This window comes from Mustela lutreola, chromosome 6 (assembly GCF_030435805.1).
Source record: "Mustela lutreola isolate mMusLut2 chromosome 6, mMusLut2.pri, whole genome shotgun sequence".
NCBI lineage: Eukaryota > Metazoa > Chordata > Mammalia > Carnivora > Mustelidae > Mustela > Mustela lutreola.
In genome coordinates this window covers 103,137,459-103,150,374 of record NC_081295.1, presented here as the reverse complement: position 1 = coordinate 103,150,374, position 12,916 = coordinate 103,137,459, and the positions used below count along the sequence as shown (strand labels likewise).

General features: G+C 38.1%; 1 protein-coding gene across 23 annotated transcripts in view; it reads left to right on the top strand.

Annotated features, from left to right (window-relative positions):
- Nucleotides 1-12,916, top strand: part of DST (dystonin) — a 469,784-nt gene that overhangs the window by 403,302 nt on the left and 53,566 nt on the right. For all 23 annotated transcript variants that reach the window (XM_059178308.1, XM_059178298.1, XM_059178319.1 and 20 more), the window contains 3 exons: nucleotides 9,646-9,765; nucleotides 9,949-10,056; nucleotides 11,860-12,078. In XM_059178308.1, the coding sequence (XP_059034291.1) occupies nucleotides 9,646-9,765; nucleotides 9,949-10,056; nucleotides 11,860-12,078 (447 nt within the window). The remainder of the gene's footprint in view (nucleotides 1-9,645; nucleotides 9,766-9,948; nucleotides 10,057-11,859; nucleotides 12,079-12,916) is intronic.

Below are 12,916 nucleotides of genomic sequence, written 5' to 3'. Positions count from 1 at the left end.
TGGAATACCTCCAGCAGTAAAGAAAATCTGTAAAATGTACTTAAGACATCAAAAAAAAAAAAAAATTGAAATCTTCCCGCTATGCTGAAGAGACACGCTTTTTGAGTGGGAAGAACATGTGTGGTGAAAGCACTTGTCTGTGATCCCAAAAGCTGGTACATGCTGGAGTTTGATCCAGATTTAATCCAGATCTCATTCTACTCACTGTGGTGCCTCCTAACAAATTATGTAGAGAGGAGAAATCCTGAGGGGTGGTGTAATTTTTTTCTAACCTTCTCCAATAGTCTGAAGAAAGGTGCCATTATCACAGCAAAAGGGAAGTATGCAATGAGAGCATCTCCATCTACAAGGACCGTGAGCCAGGAGAGTACAGTGCTGACAGGATATGAAATTACCATTCACTAGGAGAATTAAAAAATGAATTTGGTACCTGTTTTTCTGGTTTGGCAAAGGTTTAGTTTTGTACCCAAAAGAATGGTTTCTAAACTTATAATTTTCAAGTTTATAAAGGAGCTTAATAAATCACTGAAGTCCTTTCGTGACTTTGCCCATTTATAAATGTTTGGAGTTAGGACCAGAGTACAGTTGATACTAAAATATTTGTTTTCTGTTTACGCAATGATAATACATCCATGCAATATAAGAGATGATGCAAAAACATCTTGAGATTTGGATGTTAGCCACATATTTTGTACTGTTTTATGGTGTATAAACAAATCATGTACTGTTCTGTGTTTCTCCTCCTCTGAAACCCTGGCCATGATCTAACCGCCGTCCATCTTTTCGGACATACCCGTAGTCACATACAGTTGGTTTTAGTAACTGTTAATCCTTTCCATGTCCCTACCTTCAACATACCCACACCCACAGGTTAATGGGGTAAGGATATGTGTCTTGAACATGACTTGTTCATTTTTAAATGTATATATTTAATGTTTTGCTTTATAATTAGCTAACTAGATTAAATAGATTTTAAATAACTGAATGTTTTGTTTCCAGACAAATTTCTATTAAGGTGTTTCACTCTGTGCCAGGCATTACAGCTGTTTATGTACAGATCTACCTCCTTTATAATATTATCACCTGCTTTTTGGAATTCAGCAGAAATATGAGGACTTTGTCAAGTGTCAGGCCACTATTACAGAGTATATTGACTTCCAGACACCCATAAGAAAGATGTCAGGAAAACATGGAAAGAATTAGCTTGAAAAGGAAAGGGAAGGATGCATACAGATACCTGCTAATTAGCATGACTTTGTAACAGCCCTCTATTAATATAGTTTTTAAGAAAAGTTCTGATTTGATATGGGTTTTTTTTTTAATGTTACTCCTATATCATGGTAAGTTTTGAAGACATTTATCACTGAATTTTGAAATCTTAGAGCCTGATGGTAGATCTCTGTGTAAATGTGAGTAGTATTTATTGCTATTTGAGAAATAATCAAACTGCCTCAATTATGGGCTAAGGAGCAAGGACTGGATGCATCTGATTGGCAGGCATTGACCTTCTGAAAAGAACAGTCTTTTTTTTTTTTTTTTTTTTTTTACAATTTCATTTATTTATTTGAGAGAGAGAGAGTATGCAAATGGGTGGGAGGGAGGAACAGAGGGAGAGGCAGACTCCCTGCTTGCTGAGCATGGAGCCCAATGCAGGGCTCCATCTCATGATCCTGAGACCCTGAGATCTCGGCCTGAAGGGAAACCAAGGGTCAGATGCCCAACTGACAGAGCCACCCAGGCACCCCAAGAGCATTCTTTTTTATAAGAATTAGGCCCATTCATTATTTTTAGGAAAAGTCTGAGCAGAACGAGCCAGCTTAGTGAATAGTGGTGGTGAGCTTTATAAACAAAGCGGAACATCTGCATCCTTCTCATAATACATAAGGTCAACTGAGTTAGCACCTGTATGTGGTTTTGCATGTTAAACCTGTGTATAGTAACATAGTTTTGTTGCTTTTTTCCCTCTAATTGCAAACTGAACCAAATGAGCAAGGTGGTAAATGGGGAAGGCACTTTCATTTAAAAGATATACAGACTTGTAGCCTGAAGTCAGACCCTTGTCATTGTTTAAATTTCAGAGCAGTTCATTGATTGTCCTTTGCCTCTTACCAATATACACAGTTGTCAGAAGTTGCTAAAATGGGTGTGTTTCACCGGGTCTGGGAATCCCAGGCATTCTTCAACAGTTCTGATTGCTTGCCTTATTTTAGTGGCCGCAATGACCCCTTTATATTAAAGACATGTAGGTTTGTGATTTGGGAGCACTTAAAATAAGCAGGTCATTGGTTTATTAGGAATCAGCCTTGGAGAAAAATAACACCTGTTTCTTTCTTCTAAAGAACTAGAAGGTGGGCGCCTCCGTGGCTCAGTGGGTTAAGCCGCTGCCTTCGGCCGGGGTCATGATCTCAGGGTCCTGGGATAGAGTCCCGCATCTGGCTCTCTGCTCAGCAGAGAGCTTGCTTCCCTTCCTCTCTCTCTGCCTGCCTCTCTGTCTACTGGTGATCTCTCTCTGTCAAATAAATAAATAAAATCTTAAAAAGAAAAAAAAAAGAACTAGAAGGAAACCTCCCCCACGGAAGTGAGATTTGTTTTGACCCTCCAGGTGTTGGGGATGGGAAAATATGGGCTGTGTAATGAATAATGCAGAGCAAAATGGAAGGAAATGCGAACGAGAAGAAAGTGATAAGATCCTCAGCCAGGGGAAGGGAGTAAAAGATGTCCTTGGAGTTAAGGTTCACTTATCATTTTGCCTTTCTCAAACCTCTTCCCACTTTAGAGAAATTTTCTAGATAAATACAAAAGAAGTTTGTCAGAGATTGGAGAAATATTTAAAGAAGAAGTTAAAAGTACTATTGACTTAGGGTATTTGGGCCATTTTCAGTGAAATCACATGAATATTTTGAGTTCATGAAGCCCAGACTGTAGACCAGCACAAGTGATACATAACATGGCAACTAGAAGCACAGTCCCTGGGGTCAGGCCACCTTGCTTTGAGTCCCAGATCCAACATTAACTAGCTGGGTAATCTCTGGAAAGTCAGATAACTTCTCTCTGCCTCAGTTTTCTCAACTGTGGATGGGGTTAATGGTAATGCCCAGCTTATGCCATTGTGTCAGGATTAAAGATGATATCGAGTGTAAAGCACTTAGTGTGTTCAGTAAAATGCTGGCCGTTATTGTTTTAGACTGTTTTTCAGGAATATTTAAAGATAGCCAATTAAAATATCTCTTACTATCAGGGCACCCGACTGGCTCAGTGAGGGGTACATATAGCTCTTGATCTTGGGGTTGTGTGTTCAAGCCCCACAATGGATATAGAGATTGCTTAAAGAACAAAAATCTCTTAAAAATTGTTTTTCATTATCTTGTTGGAACTTCCTGAACTACTAGTTCAACTGTAATAGGAGTTAGAGTAGGTCAGTGGTTAGACTCCTCTAATAATACCTAATAAAGTATTTCCCAGAATGCAATGTATTTGAAGTTAATTTTTGCTATTTGAACAAATTTATTAAAATTTGGTCTAGTAAACTTGCTCTCCATATTGCTCACATTGCAAAATAAACAGCTTTTATGGTCTATTAGAAAAGCACACAGAGAGTCATTTGAAAGATTCATAGGCCTAAATAAAATGCCTTGCTTTACTGCAGATTGCTTCGTGAAGACCCTCTGGCTGTTCTGTTTGTTGCTGGACAATAAATATTTGCTAATTTAATGAAAAAATTTGTCAAAAGACAGAAGGGAAATCTCTGCTTGAAGTCTTGTTTTCTTTTAGCAGAGCAAATATTTGCCTTGGTCGAAGAAACAGTGTTTGAGTTTCTGCTATCCATTTTGGCAACTTAGAGTGTATCATCACACTGTTTTTCACTGGATCCCCCTTTTTTTAAGGAGAGAGAGAGAAAAATAGATTTAAACTAATATTGACACTAACAGCCTGACTTTATTTCTTGGGACTGTCGTATAAGTGCTAAAAATAGCCTGATTACAAACAAGTACGGTGTTGTGTCACTTTATTTTTTTAGGGGTCAGTAGAGAAAAAAACTCCTTACTGTTAAATTTTATTCAGGTTATTTTGCAGCACTTGCACTCAGGTACAAAGGCCTGGACTATTTTGCTCAATTTTGTACTCTTCTTAATAAGTAAATCACATAATAAACTTTTATTTTGAAGTTTCATCGTGTATGGCTTGAAAGCTTGTGAACCATTCATAGAAGACCCTTGTACTTGTTTTTCATTAGGATTTCTTTTTCTACATCTGAAGCTTCCAAATTAGTGGACGTTTTTCTTCTTCTTTTTTTTTTTTAAGATTTTTTTTTTTTAATTTATTTGATAGAGAGATAGAGAGCACAAGGGACACGTAGTCCCTCGTGGGACATGAGGGAGAGGGAGAAGCAGGCTCTCCGCTGAGCAGGGAGCCCAATGCGGGGCTGGATCCCAGGACCCTGGGATCATGACCTGAGCCGAAGGCAGCTGCTAACTGACTGAGCCACCCAGGTGCCCGTATTCTTTCTTTTTCTTTTTTTTACAATTTTATTTTTAAGTAATCTCTACCCTCAGTGTTGGGCTTGAACTCACAAGCTTGAGACCAGGAGTTACGTGCTCCACTGACAGAGCCAGGCAGGTACCCCCCAAGTTTTTTTCTTTTGCACATTGATATTTTAATGCGAACTAATGAGTAGTTCCATTTGAAACTAAGTGAAATTGTAAAAATTATTGGTGAAGATAGAATTTTTTTAAAGAGGGAGAGGTGGAGCAAAGACAAAGGGAGAAAGAGAGAGTCTTAAGCAGGCTCCATATCCAGCATCCCTGAGATCATGACCTGAGCCAAAATCGAGTCGGACACTTAACCAACTGAGCCACCAAAGCACCTCAAGATAGGATTTTTCAAGATTCTTTCTGGAATCCACACTGTTCTGATTTGTCCCAGTAGCAGAAAAAGTAATGAATCAACGAAAAAACATGTCTTAATACTACTGTCTGCAAAACCGTGAGCCCCTTCAATAAATTTTATGGAAAATGTGGCTTTGCTAAAAAAAAGAATGTATAGTATTATGGGAAATACAGGAAAAATAAATAATTCTATTGGAATATACACATGTACACAGTCGTTTCAGAAGTACTGCTCTTTTTTTTATAATTTTTTATTTTTTATAAACATATATTTTTATCCCCAGGGGTATAGGTCTGTGAATCACCAGGTTTACACACTTCACAGCACTCACCAAAGCACATACCCTCCCCAATGTCCATAATCCCACCCCCTTCTCCCAACCCCCCTCCCCCCAGCAACCCTCAGTTTGTTTTGTGAGATCAAGAGTCACTTATGGTTTGTCTCCCTCCCAATCCCATCTTGTTTCATTTATTCTTCTCCTACCCACTTAAGCCCCCATGTTGCATCACCACTTCTTCATATCAGGGAGATCATATGATAGTTGTCTTTCTCTGCTTGACTTATTTCGCTAAGCATGATACGCTCTAGTTCCATCCATGTTGTCGCAAATGGCAAGATTTCATTTCCAGACACATGAAAAAGTGCTCCATATCACTCGGCATCAGGGAAATACAAATCAAAACCACAATGAGATATCACTTCACACCAGTCAGAATGGCTAAAATAAACAAGTCAGGAAATGACAGATGCTGGCGAGGATGTGGAGAAAGGGAACCCTCCTACACTGTTGGTGGGAATGCAAGCTGGTGCAGCCACTCTGGAAAACAGCATGGAGGTTCCTCAAAATGTTGAAAATAGAACTGCCCTATGACCCAGCAATTGCACTATTGGGTATTTACCCTAAAGATACAAACGTAGTGATCCAAAGGGGCACGTGCACCCGAATGTTTATAGCAGCGAAGTACTGCTCTTTTAAGGGAGCTCACTCTGAGGGCTAAAACTCTGAATTTCTGTCGGGACCAATGTTAGTGTGTGACACTTGAAGGAGAATTCTGATCAGCAGGTATGATAGTGTGACTGCTGCCCAGATCCTATATTTGTCTTAAAGCAGCCTGACTCTGCATCATTTTTGGGGGAGATGTTGGTTTATATTCAGATTTTGTGCTGGTAGCATGTGTAGAGGTTGTTCAGGAAAGGTCTGTTAAGCCCTATTTTCCCTTTCATATTCTTATGCAGTTGAGTTTTTAAGGTAAATGTAAGACTGTTATTTTTACCCCTATTAAATGTCTGGCTTGGACCCATTATTCAAATGGTTATCTAAACTTTTTTTCTATTCTGAACTGTTGACTAAAAGAAATTGACCTGCAAATAGCTTCAGTATTTATTTACTTATTTGCAAATTTATTTAACTCATGTCGCAAAGGTGAAAACAAGTGGGTCCATGGCATATAGAAAAAAAAAAAAACTTATATTACTATTATGTATTCTTTACTTGTATAATTTGTTATTTTTTTCTTTTAAGATTGAAAACATAATAGTACTCTTAATCAGTGCTATTCATGTTTGTGCCAGTTCATGGCTGGCGGGTTATTTCCTTATAATGAGGGAAGTCCACTGATAAGCTTGGCAAATATTATTAAAAAATAAATTATACCCCATGGTGATGAGGGTATAGCAAAACTCTCCTTGTGGGATTATAAATTGGCACATCCCATCTGAAGGGCTGTTTGGTGTAGTATAAATCTAAAAGAAAATGCGAATAAGAACTCACAGATGAGAGGTTAACAACCCAGAATTGTTGTTGTCGTTTTTAATTAACTTTTTAAAAGATAATTATAGATTCACATGCAATTGTAAGAAATAATGTAGAGATGATCTCATTGTACCCTTTACCTATTTTCCTTAAGGGTAGTATTTTGCAAAATTATAGCACAGGATCACAAGCAGGATGTTGACATTGATGCAGTCAAGATACAAAAGATTTCATCACCACAGGACTACCTCATGCTGCTCTTTTAGAGGCTCCCACCTCTACCTCTCCTTACTCCTGGCAACCACAAAATTTCTGTACTTCATTTCTAGAATGGTTGAGTACTTTTTGGGACAGCTTCTTTCTCCTCTCCTTCTTAGACTCCAGTGACAGGAATGTTAGATCTTTTATTGTAGTTCCACAGGTCTCTGAGGTTCTGTTGATTTTTTTTTTTTTCCAGTCTATTTTCTCTTACTCAGACTGGGTAATTTCTGTTCTGTCTTCTGCTTCACTGACTCTTTCCTCCATGCCCTTCATTGATCTCACCTACCAAGCTTATTTGTTATTATAAATTTAAGTTCTAAAATTTCCATTTGGTTCTTTACATAGCCTTTTTTCTTTGCTGAGACTGTTTTGTTGTTAAGGTCTTCTCTAATTTTTCATTCATTTCAGCTGTGTTTGAAAGTGCTCAGTGAGGCATTTTTATCATGGCTGCTTTCACATTGTTGTGAGACAGTGCTAACATTTCTGTCCTCTCTTTACTGGTGTCCATTGATTATCTCTCTTTAGTTCCGTTGGAGGTCTTCTTAGTTCTTGCTGTGAAGTCATGAATTTTGGGTCTTAATTAAACTTTCTGTTTTGACTGATTAAACTTTCTGTTTTGACGGACTTCCTTTGGCACCACTCTGGCAGAAGAAGGCAGGGGTGCTACCAGGTGGAAGAGCTCCACGTTCCCCACTCAGTCCCTCATGATACCTAATGGGGGTGTTCTTCATATCTGCTGTCTGGGAGTGGGAGTTGTACTTCAGTTCTCTGAGCAGCCTTTCCCACACCTCAGTGGGGGTGACTACATTAACCACTAAGTGGTGGTGAGCGTCCTGACTCTCCACTAGGCCTTCCCCGACACCACACCAGAGGAGACGGAGAGGGGCAACTCATTACTGCGTGGGGGCTCCCGACATCCTTTCTATGGACTGTGGGGGCAGGAACCTTGTCAATGGCCAGTGGGAACTAAAGTTCTGGCTCCCTACTTGGCCCTCTCTTGATATCACCAGCAGTGTCCACAGCTTGTCCTGTTGCTCGTGAGGATGAAAATCTAGGCCTTTCTTGGCTTGAGTGTGGGTGGACAGCTTCTGTGCTGTGGTGTTTAGACAGAGTGGCTATTGTTTAAATGTTCTCTTGCTGGGGTGCCCCTTTCCTGGTCATTTGGCTGAGAGAGCAGTCTTTTCTTGGGGTTTTTGTCTGTGCCTCTCATTGTTTCTGGGTTGCACTTTCTCCAATATTCAGTGCAGGATACGTGAGGCAAGAAAAAAAACCCAGAGAACTAACCACTGTGCTGTTCCTTGAGCACCAAGGTCCGCAGCAGTTCTGCTCTCTTCTCTTTCTTTTCAGTCTTCTCATGTATGTTTCATATGCAGTGTACACAAGTGTGTAATGCCCAGGATTTTTAGGTATACTTACAAGGAACAGGGAAAAGTACCTCTACTCCATCTGCCCAGGAGTCTGCACAGTGTCGCAGAGTGTTTCAAAAGTATGGATTATTTTCCAGTCTAGTATCTTATCTCTACCCCTCTCTCTCCTCACTTAGTTATCCCCTACCTCCTGTCTAGATTTCCAGGTTCTCTTGAAATATTAGAGAATTGAAAGCTCATGATGTCTGTTTCCCATGAAATCCTCCAACTGAGGCCACCGTTAATTACCATTTCCCACTGGTGCTTGTGGGGGCACTCACCCACTTCGCTCATTTATGATAACTTCTTGCCTGGAAGGCACTGGCTTCTCTGTCTGATGCAGGGTATCAAAAATGTTCATGCTGTCTGACTTGGTACTCAACTTCTAGGAATCTATCCTAAGGAACTAATTGGAGATGCTGTCAGAGATTTCTGTTTATTACAGATTTGTTTATGTAATAGCAGAAAATACAGTGAGCCTAGATAAAAATATCCAAGTATGCTAGAATACAATGATATTACTTAAAATTCATTTAAAAGACTATGACATGGCAAGAGTTCATAATAAATGAAATAGCAGGATATGAAACTGTTTATACAGTCTTATCCTGGACTTTCATAAATCTTTTTCAACTTTTGGAATAAAATTCACTAAAATACCAACAGTATTAACTCCATGTTTTAATTTTCTTCTGTATATTTTTCTGTACTATATGAATTTCTGCCATGAATTGTTAAGATCAGGAAAATGAAACCTCTTAGACAATTTAAGAATACTCTTAGAAGTGGTTTTTGCTGTTCTTAAATGAGATGTAAAAAAAATTATACGTGAGATATTTGGGGGTTTACTCTGCATAAAGGAACATACTTTGCACATACATTTATGCACACATAATATGGTAAATACATGCGAATATTTCATGAGTTTTGCTAGGAGTCCTGTATGTGGAAAGCAGGATGCTGCCCGCCTGTCATGTGGATTAAAGTGATGGGTGCCATGATTGATGCAGCTATTGACTTCTGGAGCCGTTCAATTTGGGTAGTCAGAAGAATCTTCTGATTACCCAAAAAGAAGGCAACAGAGAGCACTCCTAAAATCATTAACGCTGTGTTATGCATCCAGTGCCTTTGAAGAGCTTGTGTTTAATTACTCTGCTGGAAGTTCTCCTTTCTTTATGATTTTAGTCATCCTCATAAACTGTTTCAGGATGCCACAAAGAGAGAAGCTCAAATTTTCCGCTTGTGTCAGAATTAGGATATTTGAAAGAAATGTAGAGAAGTATTTTTCTGGCACCAGTTATAGGAACTTACTGACCTAAGTATTTATCTTTTGTTTAGTTTGACCAGGCAGCTGATGCCGAGTTATCCTGGATTGCTGAGACTGAAAAGAAATTGATGTCTCTGGGTGACATCAGGCTTGAGCAAGAGCAGACCTCTGCTCAGCTGCAGCTTCAAAAGGTGAATTTCCAATTATATCAGAATTATTTGTTAGTGTGGCCCCAAGTCTAGACAATGTGCTTGTATGATTTACTTTGCAAGACCCCTCTAGCATAACTTGGTATTTTTAATGACTTTGCCTGATTGTTTTCATTTTAGTCATACACTCTCTCTCTTCTTAATCTTTATTTTGGTAAATCACAGACATTCACCATGGAGATTTTGCGACACAAGGATATTATTGATGAACTTGTTAAATCTGGACATAAAATCATGGCCACCTGCAGTGAAGAGGAAAAGCAATCAATGAAGGTATAATCTGGTCTGTGTGACTGGTTGTGAGACTCTTGAGTAAATGGCCTGCATTAAGCTCTCAGTCCAAGGGAAGCACATTTCCTTTATCCACAGCTGCCATTTAGACAGCTAAATCATTAGATTTAAATAAGGCATTTTTCAAGCTTATAGAGTGACAGTAAAAGGAATATCCCTTAAGGGAATCACCATGGGGATGATTTTTTTTAAATAGGTGGTAATATTAAGGTTTGTGTCCTTGAATGACTGGCACACATTAGACATTCGATTAATGTTGGCAGTATTACTTACATTACTATCAGTATAAACTGTTACTAGATATGTCAACTCTTGTTTATATGCTTCAAAATACCTCCTTTTCTCTAAGGCTGAGATCCATTCTGTATAGAATTTCAGTAAGTTGTATAGGAAAAACAATGAGCTGAATAATTAAGAAAGCATCTACTTCATGCATTTTTAATAATCTTTTAAATTGATGAAAAATCAGCCACAAGTAAAAATGTTTAGTTCCATTCAAATTCAGACATCTGAGCAGACTAAAGAAATTAATGTGTATGAATGCATCTGGTAGGAAAATATCCCACAGTAAAAAAAAATTACATAAAAGTCTGTGCCCAAGATCACATTTCAGAGTAGGTGTTGCTTTTAAGGTATAGCATAGACAAAGGAATAGAATGTAACTGTATACTGGTACATCTTCTTCTGTTTCTTCTGGAAATTTGCTTATTTGTAATTTAACATTTCCTTTATTATTTTTACAAAGATCTTGACATGAAAAATGCTGGTCATGATGAAATAATTTCTGTGTCATTCTGGAGTTTATTAGATTACTATTGTGCTCTATCTTTTGCTCTTGGTTTATGATGTGAATTTATGCCATAGTCTATTCACTGTGACCAGCCCACAAAACATAGTGTATAATATAATGTTCTACTCTGAGTCTAATATATGTAATTAATTTTGTTGACTAGTAGTTCCTCTTACAATTTCATTTGTGAAAGATAGTCCTTATTTTTGGCTACAAAGTAATGTTAATGTTGCTAGACTCATATGAGACCTGTTTTCCAACCTTAAAGGACCAACAAGGCCTAGATGGATAGTTGAAGAATTTTGTTAATTATGTTTGGGAAGCTCCGTGTCTTATTCATAAACTTGAGGCTATTTATTTGTTTATATCTTGAGTTTTGTCACCTAGTATTTGGAGGTGGGGGTGGTTCTCTGTCATTGAATCCCATGATTTTTGATGTTGATGTAAAAATCCATTGTGTGAAGAGACCATAATTTATTAGCTTAATCTCTAATTGTTGTATTTTAAGATGTTTTCCACGTTTTTGCTATTTTTTACATATATAAGGGGAAATTTTTTAAAATTGAGGCAAGAACACAACATTAGCTTTTAGTAGAATATTATTAACCTTAAAAAGGAAGGAAATCCTGCCATGTGCAACAATATGGATGAACCTGAAGGATCTTTTTTTTTTTTTTTTTTAAGGTTTTATTTTTAAGTTATCTCTACACTCAAGATGGGGCTCAGACTTACAAACCTGAGATCAAGAGTCACATGCTTTACTGACTAAGCCAGCCAGGTGCCCCTTGAAGGGTCTTTTTAATTCTAATTAAAATGAAATCTTATACACAGAACTGGTTACAATCTAAATAGGCTTTAATGATTTATTCACTAAACATACATTTATTGAGTACCTGCTTTGCACTAGGCATTTAGTGCTGGAAAAAGCATTCTGGAGTTCCTGAGGTCTTTGCCTGCTTGGCCAGCTGAACACGTTTCATTCTCTTATTTTCTAGAAAAAACTGGACAAAGTGTTGAAGAACTATGATGCCATCTGCCAGGTGAACTCAGAGAGGTATCTACAGCTAGAAAGGGCACAGTCCCTGGTTAACCAGTTTTGGGAAACCTATGAAGAGCTTTGGCCATGGCTGACAGAAACACAAAGAATCATCTCTCAACTTCCTGCCCCAGCCCTTGAATATGAGACTCTAAGACAACAGCAGGAAGAGCATCGGGTAAGCTTGATATTAGAAGGTTGTTGTAATCCCCATTAGAAGAGAATTGTGACTGTGATGGTGTTTTTCAGTACATGTGCTGCCAAAGGGAGAACTGTCATGGTCCTTTTTAATGCAGTTCAGTGGAGATTTTAGCAATATCCTATTCTGGTCTGCACAGTTGTTTTCCTCAGAGTTGCTTACCTATTGTTTTCCAGGGTTACAGTGAGGAGACTCATTGTGTATGCCATTAATTGTATCACAGCTTTCCTAGAGTGAGTGGTATGAAGTATAAACTATTCTGGTACAAACTAATTTCCCATGTTAAAATGTTAGAGAAATATGCTTTTGAAGTACTTCCCATTTATGCGTATTGAATTGTTTTTAATTTACATATGTTGACTTAGTTTTATACTTCATATATATTGGTTGGAGCCATCTAGAATATAAGCAAAGAGTAGGAATATATCAAAGCAGCATCATACAGACTAGACCACTGAGCTCGGAGGAGATGAACAATGTAACAATATGTCAAAGCACAAATAATGTAAAAGCTAGCTCAATGAAAAGGAAAAATGCTGAAGTATGAAGACAAGTTGTTTCCCCTTTTTTCTTACTGTTTTGATGGTTTTTGCTCCTATAAGTATATATGAGTAAACTAGAGAGTGTATTTACATCTATAAATGCCTCATGTTTTAAACATAAATAAAATGGCATTACGAAGCCCTCATTTCAGCAGTTACTTTAATATTAACATCGCTTGAAATTTGGGAAGGGTTTGAGAGAGGACTCAAGACTATCAGAAAAAATCTGGAGTTCTTGCTGTTTATGGACTTAGGAACCTAGTTGCTCTCTCCCA